The following is a 10,219-nucleotide window of genomic DNA, read 5'->3' on the forward strand; positions in this document are numbered from 1 at the left end:
GAGGATTAAAGGGATAGTTTGTGCATTATTATACAAAACTTGGTACAATTATTGTCAATGCCCTCCTGAGGATAACCCTTTAAGGTTTTATTGATCGGCCCCTAGGTGGCACTGTGGTGGCAGTCTAATTTCATATTCGGCACCGTGGCCACACTATGACACTTAAAGCAATGAAATTCATAGGGGTGGTATAGACTGGCCCCTGTAACGCACACACCCCGACGGCAGCATGCCCCGACACGCGTGTACTGTGAGGGCCCGTTCAGTAATGCGTGCAGTCCTAGTTACTTATATTTTTGCCTCCTGACCAACTAAATTATGCCAATAGCCATTCTTCAGAGTTAGTTTTCCCCTATGTGGCATTGCGGTATTTTAAAACTCTACAGTGTGAGCTGCATAATACAAAATACACATGAAATCAAGACTATTAAAATATAGCAAATGTTTAATTGACTAATGTTTTGACAAACAAACAAGAAAAAAATATAGCATTTCCTCACACTAGACACTAACAGCGCTGAAAATTCAATCCATTTGAAATGTTTACAGGAAGTGGATTTCAGATTAGTTTCACTGGCAGGAATTGCATGACTACGTTGGATACATATAAAGGCTGGGTATTATATCAAAAATGATCATACCAGTGCCCTGAAAGCAACAAAGTAATTTGTTTGATCCTGTTTATTCTTTTTGCATTCAATACTCATAAGAATGTTGTCATCATGTGTTCACTTGTGTAAAATGTCACCAGCAAATGATTTTTACATTTATACAATAAACGCTGAACTGCCAGCTCAGTCAAATCCACAGCACTCGACCTCACAACAGCACAGTCCTTATGGGTCGAGCTGCTGTGGTAGTGGACCAATCACACGTTGAGCTCAACTGAAGAATTCTTATGCAGATTGACTGCGAGCAAAACCATACAAAGTGATTTTTTTTTTCTAGATCTGGGTTCAAAAAAGGATCACAGAAAGGTATAGTTTGACTGGAGAACTTTTGATACTGGATTTATTTTGGTCAATACTTAATAAAGTATATACCCAGCCCGAATACATACTCATGCTGTTCTGAGGTTTTACATTTAAATAAAATGACAGAAAACTAATAGACACTCATACAGTGCAGGCAAAACATTTTATGGTAACAAAGCTTCTTCAAACACCATTTACGCCACTGACTGACCCTCCACTGACTCACTGTTTTTAAAACATGTTGCTTGTCAGTTTTCTAGTCAGAACAATGGGCCATTAGCTCAGGCAGGACATGACCATCTCCCACAATCACCCAGCCATCTCTTCTTAGCCAAATCCAAGTGAGACAGACCAGTAAAGTTTGTTGTCGGGCTAATTTAGCAGTTTTAATTTAGTTTCTAAGGTAATTCTGTGAGCTATTCTGTGTTCCAACTAAAATTGGGACGATACATTTTAACGCTGTAAAAACAAGTGAATCACATGAGAGCATTTAATGACCCAGTGTGCACGTGTAAACCTCAGTCCAGACCAGATGACCGCAACAAACAATGCTCTTGTGTTCAAACTACATTTTGGTGTTTTCATTTTTATAGCTTCAGCTCAAAGTTTTTTTATGATCCCTCCATGGCTGGAAAACATGATTATTTGAAACAAACCACCAGGAACTATCAAGGGCTTGTATCAGTGAATGATCTCCATGAGAACAGCATCGACCATGTGTGTTTTTCATTTCTTCTTTCTTGTTTTCCCTTCCTTGTCTTTTAACAAGTCTTTTGACCACTCCTTCTTCAGCTGCTGGAGCAATTCATGAGTCAGCAGCCCGTCTTTCACCAGGCGGTTGGCCAGAGAGCTGTTCATTATCCCCCCTAAGGCCAGTCGCTCCCTATGACCGATGCTCTTGGTCGAATCTTTTTGGCCGTCACCGGCTGTTTGTCTGCTGCCCTGTGTCTGTAGTGGGCCAGTGATGGACGGGTCAGTGGCTTTGATGAGACGAGTGATATTATGGACGCCCTCTTGTATGATGTCATCAAGTTCCCGCTGGATGTCCCGAATCATGCCAGTGTCTGGAAACATGTCCATAAAACGGTAGCTACAGAGAAAAAAATATATAATGTTATACTGTACAGAAGACTTGGCAGGTAGAAAACTGATGATGATAAAATTCACCGCACCATGTCTGGTCAAACAACAACTTTCCATAATATTAAATATAAAAACATATCATTACCTTAACCAGAGGTACAGATCCAACACGTCATGAACAGCTTCCAAGTGCACCAGGTCTTTTATGTTTTTGGGTGCAGACAGAGGCCAGTTGACATGGCGATAGACCCAGTTAAAGGTCAGGGGTTCGCCTCGACTGAACTGGCGGGCAAACTGAAAGAGAAACAAAATTCAGATCAGCGCAACACAGCTGTAAGTACAGGACAGTATGCAAAGCTTAACAGACAAGATAATGTGTTGAAACAAATAATCCAAATGTAGAATCTTAACACAGAAATTGTATTACCAAAACTATGCTGTAATTATTACTGCAATGAAATATGTGGCTATGCATTTACATCAATTGCTTCCTTTGAACACATGAGCCAGTATTAAAAGCTCCAACTTGACCCTGAATCTCAAAGGTTACTTGTTGAGGACAGTAACTAAATGCTAGAGCTAATCTGATTTTATCAGTACGATATAGCCGTAAACTGAGAGAGCAAAGGTACAGTGCATATTTATTAGTGCATATTTACATATTTATTTATAAGTATTTACCCCTCCTTGGACTTTTCTACATTTTATTTTTTGTAAACTGAATCAGTTTCTGCTGTCTGACATTAAAGTTATTTTCTGTTTATTAAAATAAAAACAAATGCAATTTCTACATGCCAAGAAATAATGCAGCAAACATGCGTATGTCTGATTGATGATTACTGATAAAATGTTTTGTCTCATCTTTTACTGTGTCACCTCAGACTGACCCCAATAAACCCAGACTCCACTGTAAATGACTATTAATGACTTATTTTTGCTTTCATTCTCTTTCATTAAGCTTTCACTGCTTTTCAAAACAACCTCCCTTCAATTCCTCTATTTCACCTTTAGGAAGGAGGTGCACACAAAAGGTTGTTTCTTGTTGATGGGAGCGGTGCAGAAGACGTAGCGTGTCCTCAGGTTTAGTGGGATATGCTGAATCATATCAGCCAGAAACTTGAAGTCGTCAATGTTGCAGACAAAATACATCCCGTCCACCTGAGACAGGCTGACAAATATGTCCTGCAAGAAAGAGACAGAGAGGAGTCATATCACTTCATATGACATTGATTAAGGATACGGTTGGGGACCAAAAAAAAAAAAAATCAGACCTCTAAGAGTGATGACACTGTACTGTAACAGGTCTTTGTCAAGATATATATGGTACTTCTGCTTGGAGAACAGTCATGTGCCCAAATTCATATCAACTCAAAAGTAAATGAAAAACATCTGCTACACAGAGAGATATGTATTTGACACAAAAACTCTAAGGTAGGAGAATGAATGGATGAATAAGTGGCTACACTCACAATGAGGTTTGACAGCGTAGCATCAGGTAGCTGATACGCAAACATCTCTATCTGCTCTGCTGTAGGATGGAGACCTGCAGTCTGAAACAGGGAAGGAGAGATGCATTACATTCATTAAAATGCATATTTTTGTGTTATATTCTACTGATGGATACACAATGAAGCTGGATTTTCAGGATTAACTGAGAGTGTGTGTGTGTGTGTACATGATCACCTTTATGGGGTCTACAGTGTGGCTGAGTATTTCCTTCAGAACAAGAAGATCATCTCCGTGCATGGTGGTAACTTCTCCCTCTTTAAACTTGGAGGAATACCTGGGAGATGAGACAAAAAAAACAGGTTTACAAAATGTGCTTCACAGAAACTGAAACTGTTTGCTATATTAATATCTAATCTTCTCTCCAACCTGTGACCCCTTCTGAAGGGGGATAATATGTGAGGAAATGAGACTGACCTCCCTGCGCGGCCGGCGATCTGCAGAGCTTGTGATGTGCTGATGGTTTCCATCTGTTTCTCCCCTTTCTCGTTAATATTCGGCTTCACCAGACTGTTAAAGATGATGCGCCTTATGCTCCTGGAGACAGAGGGGAGGAGAGGGAGACAAATGGATAAAAGTGAGCTGAGTTGGTGGAATCTACACAATATTTTAATTACAATGTGACCATTACACAGCCACTGTAGCTAAAGCTGAAACAAAAGGACAAGAGAGGCTGGAAGTATAGGCTGTAAAAATGTACATGGTTCGATATGTAAAGCCTACTGGTAATGTACATACAGATTTAAATTTTGTTTTCATTTTTATCAAAGAAATGATGAGAGAAATTTAACCTGCATTAAAAACATTTTTTTATGGCCTTATAACTGTGTTATGCTGCACAAAAGAAATGTTTGTGTTCTCCCCACTTCAAGCCATGATTGTGTTGTTTCCACAGAGGCACAGGGGATTTATATTGCATTGAAAAACAAGGCCGCAATGAATAAAATGTGACAGGAGAAAAAGAAACCCTAAGACTGTTTGGGCTTCAGAGGGTTAATAGTAATATGTGATGTCTGGATGATGGTACTTACAGGTTTAGGCCCATGCCAATAGCATCAGTAGCAACCAGTATCTTGCAGGGGTCATCGGGGTCATTAAACTTCTTGGCCTGTGACATCTTGGTGCCTGTAAATCATAGAATAAATAAGCTTGATCTCTGTCACATAGTGTGGAGCTCATTTACAGAAGTCTCTATCACATAAAAAGCTCAAATACTCATTTATTTTATTTGTATCATGCACTGAAATCTTGTTGATGTCAAAGACTTTTTATGACACGCGAACACCTCTTACTTAAATAAACATGCAGACGCTTCATGGAGGGGTTCAATTTAAAAAAAACATTTTTTTAATTCATTCAATACCATGATTCACATATTGGGTCTTTTCCACACACACACAAAAACAAACCTCTACCACCACATCATCCCCAAACTCACCTGGAGGTAAACTCCCATAAATGACAGCACATTCTAGTCCTCTGGCCTCAATCTGTCTGCTGAGGGAGTAGATGTCATTTTTACTGAAGCACACGATGCAATCTCCTGGTGTCAACTTGTCTAATGTCTCCACGGCTTTATCCAGCACTGTGAATGGAGTTAAACGCTGGTAGGTGTTGACCTTAAGAGGGAGAGAGCACAGAGAGAGAGCTTACCCAGAGACAATGATTGAAAAATCTATTGAATAACTTCAGTGACACTCCTCTCGTCCTGCTGGCCCACATATTAGAGCCTCACCTCCACCTCCTCTCCAGTGGTGTACATCAGCTCTCTGATAAAGTTGATGGCTGCGGGTTCCCCACACACATGGATCTCCTCTGCACAGAGACCTACACAGGTACAAAGATGTCAGCTGCCAAAGTTGCAAAATATAATAATTCAAAATAAACAATAAAATCAAAGGTATGATGAAAACAAGCAAGGTTGGAATACATTACTTTGGTAAGAGGTGATCTTATGCATAAAAATACTGTTTGTGTGCACTTGTCAAAATGTGAAAATAAGTTTATTTATTTACTATCATGAATTTTACAGTTGCAACTGTAAATATTAAGTATTAAGAGTATCATTAACTTTCCTTCCATTCCTTTCCCTCTCATAAATCATTGGAATAGTTGTACCTCTAAGTATGAACACCAATCCTCACATGCAATTTAAAAATGCATAACTTAGCTGATCAATTGTCCAGTCTAGTCTCATTTGCTGGACTCATTTTGAGACTAATTTATTCAAGAGGATGTAACTGAATGTCCATCGAAAATAATGTTTATGTTAATCTGAACAACCACTTTCTTAACACAATTGATGCACATGTGATACATATCACAACACAAAAGTGACGCTATATGCAGTGTGTACATTTACGATGAATCTGATGTGATGGATTTCAGTCGCCAGGAACAATAAATGCTCCAAGGCTTTAGAGGATGGTTATTAGTTAAGTCTGAGGCCAAAAAAAAAAATCACAGGGTCCAAGAGAGCAAGAGAGCATAAGCAAGAGGTCTTCTCTGTGTGTGTGTGTGTGTGTGTGTGTGTGTGTGTGCATGAATCCATGTTTTGCGTGTGTGTTACAAACCCAGCAGTGCTCGGGTCCAGGCCCAGCCCCTGGCCGGATCTCTGATCATTTGAATTTCATCGATTACAGCCACCTCATCTGAAGACAGACACACAATAAAAAACAATAAAAAACAAACTGGATTGTGCACTGTAGGTGAATCAATCACCTCATTTATCAATGGACACATAATTTCCATCAGTGCCTAAACTTCGACAGGTGAAACATTTGTTTCTAGTGACCAATCCAAAATATCAGTAAGTGTAACAGTGATTTAAAATGTCATCTACTTAATGAAACACTCCAGTACAAAAGTAGATAGATTTTACTTCAAAATAATAAAAACTCAAAAACTGGACCCATACAAAGGCAAGATTCCTTTCCTTTTCCTATTTTTTGTGATTAAAAAGCAATGACAATTAATTTGGAAAGAAAAAAAAACAGCAGTCAAAAATATATTTTTTTAATTGAGTTTATACAATCTGATAACTATAACTAAACCAACTTACAAGGTGTGGTGACACTGCACATCTCGATGGTGCAGGCCACATGACTCGATGGTTGACCCTCTGAGTCCACGATGGTCCTCTCTTCTCCAGTAACAAGGTCACATGGCACACCCTGTGAATACACACACACACACACACACACACACACACACACACACACACACACACACACACACACACGAATTATAGTCAACAGAACAGTACGGTGAGGACGAGATAAAACTGTTGTTTGGTCCAGAAACAGGGTTTGATTGACAGCTTTCACATCAGCACAAATTAACCGTACTAAGCGGGCAAAGGCACCGCGGTTTGTTGTTACTGAATCAAACAGGCTTTCTGCTTTAAACTAAACAGATGAAGACAAATACGTACAGCACTGTTGCTCTTCTCAAAGATCTCGTGGGCCAGGAGCTTCAGGGGGCCACAGTAGACGGCAGACTTAGCAGCCAGGTAGCGCTGGATGGCGTGGTAGGTTTTACCGCTGTTAGTGGGACCAGCATGAAAAACAATCTTCCTAAGGACGGCACGAGCCTCAGGGTACCTGATGAAAACACAAAAACACTCACGGTAACAACCTACTGAAACCTACAGCCAATATAGTTTAACTAAAGGTGTTGGTACCAGACTGTTACCCTTAATATCAGATGTATAAACAGCATAGAGTCACACTCTGTAATACACACCAGTTAACAGGAACTCTGAGGTCTGAGATCTTAATCAGGTCATCCATACAGTCCAGCATGGGAAAGATCTGCCTGGCGTGACGCATAAAGTATGGGTAGATGTCATCTATATGACCTGGAGAACAACAAAAAGTTAATTTACTATACGTTTGAACTAATTAATATTGTGTCTTGACAAAACGTAATCTTGAGGTTTAATTAAAAACGGACAAACCTGCTCCAAAGCAGATGTCACTGAGGATGATGTGCAGATCAGCGGGGAGTGATGTTATTTCCAGGACATACTTCCTGAAGCTAATGAAGGCCTGGTGGTACAGACGAGCTGCATACACACACAAACACACACACACACACACACACACACACACACACACACACACACACACACACACACACACACACACACACACACACACACACACACAAATACACACCAAAAGACACATCAGACTTGCCATACAAAGCATGCTGACTAGATTTCTGTCCACATCATTCTGACATCAGCATAAAAAAAAAACTTAGGGTAGGTCTCTGCTGACAGCATGACCTCATCACATGACGAGCCCAAATGTGTGACCACTGACCAACACCTTATATTATAGCAACTCTTTTCTTTCTTTTTAAATTAGACACATATTTATGTATTAAGTTTATGAATCCTTATTTTGTATGTTTTATTTGTTTTGTTTTAACAGGCTATTGCCTGTTAAAGTTGAATTTAAATGATGTGGGAAGGTTGGGTGTTTTTGTTGCTCTGGACAATACCAGGACTGCCACTTCTCACCATCAGCCGTCACTCAAAGAGCCTCATTCAAAATAAAATTGGCACATGCATAGATAGATGGATTGACAGATAGATATGCTATCTCTATTACCCGTTGCTAGGATGAGACATCAGGTGAAAGTCTGGTAGGAATGAGTGTGCACATAAGCAGAGCAAAAAGTTTTAAGTGCGTCACTGTTTTTTGTGGAGCCATGTGAACTGTTTTCAATGCATCAGTCTCCAACATGCCTGTTGATGTGCAGACGAATTTGCATAAAATGATGGTCTGATGTGCTGGTTGCACAAAAAGTAACCAGTGGATCTGCCATACGAAACTGTGGCTTGACCGTGACATCATCACTCCAGTTAGAGACTGCTGATGGAACAGATTCCTGCTGAAAAGGTATATTTTCAGGAAAGGCTTTCCATGTGACAGGCTTTCAGTATAGTACAAAGGCGCACATGACAACATAAGTTTTGATCTTCCTGCTAAAAACAAGCCTTTTCTAGTGACTGCAAACTGGTGTCGCAAAAAACACCAAAAAAGCCCAAACTCTGTTAAAGTATGCAGAATCTTCTCACACACAGCAATAGACGTCAGCCTAACTACATTTTATGCCAAAATCACAGACTTTTTATTTTTACCTTAGTACATACTGCAGCAGCCTTAACAAAGTACATGTTGCTGCATACAGTATGCATACATTTTGGATATATTACTTTGTCATACCATGCCTTGAACTTTGACCCTCTTGCTCATGTATGCTATACAGAGGATTGTGGACCACAAATTCTTGCTGGTTTGCATACAGCAGAATGTGCGTAGTACCGCAGGACATCCTTGTATTTCTGATATACTGGAGTTGACATATTATGTATTGGGACACATACCAAATCTTTTCAGGCATTCTTACTAGCCTATGCATACAATATTTGGCCTTTAAATAACCCTATGGCCTGTCACTCAGAAAAATCACTAAAAGATTTACTTTTCATAACAAAAATTACATTTACAAAGGCGTTAAAATTAGATGTTTTGAAAACAATGACTTCTTTGAAAATATGTAAATTAGTGTCCCACCATCCAGGCCATGATCTGCTGCCAGGTTCTGCATCTCCTTCTTCTTATAAAACCGGTTCAGGACTTTCAGCATTTCAACTGAATCACAGAAACACACAAAATAACAGTTTTAGGACTATTATTTTTAGACAGCAAACAATATAAACAGGATTTACACGCAGAAATACCTAAACTCAGAGAGCTCAGCTTTGATAAATTGACTTACTTTTGTCGAGCGGTTGTGTCAGCTCTACTCCCACACCCCCATCTGCCGAGGAGTCTGTCTTCAGGGGGATGGGGACAAACAGAGAGGTGTCCGGGGGTTTTGGAGACGAGTTTTTAGATGAGACATTTCTGCTGCAGACCACAAAACCAGCCTGATGTTGTTTGAGCAACAAACCAGAGCCAGAGGACACATGACAGCTGCCTGCGCTGCTGCGGGCTGCCCGGGCGCTAATGTGGCGCTGAAGCCGAGAAAACAAGTAGGTACACCGGTTTACTGACATCGCTGCGAGTCGTTTGTGTCCCGGGTGTTAGCTCCTTCTGCTACTGTTGCTCCATGCTGTTCAGCAGGTCTAAATATTTTTAATTACCCACAGCAAACTTCACTAGAGGACGGTCAGTACTGTCCTCTTCCTGCAATCACAACGTGGGACAGGACCAGCCGCCTTGTAGCTGTCCGCAAATGTGCCTGTGTTCATATTTCGCATAACATTATTTGTTTGCTAAACGTAATAAGAGCTACTCATGATAAAAGCTACTAGGTGAGAACATTTTTGTCTCAAACAATTAATAAATTAATGTATAACACCAAAAAAATGTTTTAAAGGGTTATGTAGCAAAGAAAGCAGAAAAATATGAACAGGCAATAAAAAATACTCCTCATTAGCTAAGCCCAAAGATCGTCTATTAAACACAGATGCTGTGCATCTGAAAAACGACAAAAAGACAGTTGCTCTGTGAGCAAGAAAAATGACCTGAGAGGTGGGACAAAGTCATCTTTTTGAGACCAAGTCACAAAAAAGGCTCAAGTCTTTGCATTCAAGTCCCAAGTCCTAAACTTTGAGTTTTGGTCATAATGCAATCTTC

General features: G+C 40.0%; 1 protein-coding gene across 1 annotated transcript; it reads right to left on the reverse strand.

Annotated features, from left to right (window-relative positions):
* Nucleotides 1–720: 720 nt before the first annotated feature.
* On the reverse strand, nucleotides 721–9,788 carry supv3l1 (SUV3-like helicase). Its single transcript, XM_059346106.1, has 16 exons — nucleotides 9,357–9,788; nucleotides 9,152–9,229; nucleotides 7,522–7,629; nucleotides 7,308–7,422; nucleotides 6,997–7,165; nucleotides 6,625–6,736; nucleotides 6,137–6,214; nucleotides 5,299–5,390; nucleotides 5,002–5,182; nucleotides 4,595–4,688; nucleotides 3,981–4,100; nucleotides 3,741–3,840; nucleotides 3,527–3,607; nucleotides 3,063–3,239; nucleotides 2,203–2,351; nucleotides 721–2,064 (listed from the first exon to the last, which is right to left on the reverse strand). Exons 1-16 carry the CDS (start codon nucleotides 9,634–9,636, stop codon nucleotides 1,701–1,703), a joined length of 2,298 nt encoding a protein of 765 aa, XP_059202089.1. The 5' UTR covers nucleotides 9,637–9,788; the 3' UTR covers nucleotides 721–1,700.
* Nucleotides 9,789–10,219: the final 431 nt, after the last annotated feature.

This window comes from Centropristis striata, chromosome 2 (assembly GCF_030273125.1).
Source record: "Centropristis striata isolate RG_2023a ecotype Rhode Island chromosome 2, C.striata_1.0, whole genome shotgun sequence".
NCBI lineage: Eukaryota > Metazoa > Chordata > Actinopteri > Perciformes > Serranidae > Centropristis > Centropristis striata.

Excerpts from the sequence above, each read along its gene's own strand:
- supv3l1 (XM_059346106.1), bottom strand. The coding sequence starts at position 9,636 with ATGTCAGTAAACCGGTGTACCTACTTGTTTTCTCGGCTTCAGCGCCAC. Across the intron at positions 6,737-6,996 it reads TTGAGAAGAGCAACAGTGCT|GGTGTGCCATGTGACCTTGT; the intron begins GTACGTATTTGT and ends GTGTATTCACAG. Across the intron at positions 2,065-2,202 it reads GATCTGTACCTCTGGTTAAG|CTACCGTTTTATGGACATGT; the intron begins GTAATGATATGT and ends TTTTCTCTGTAG.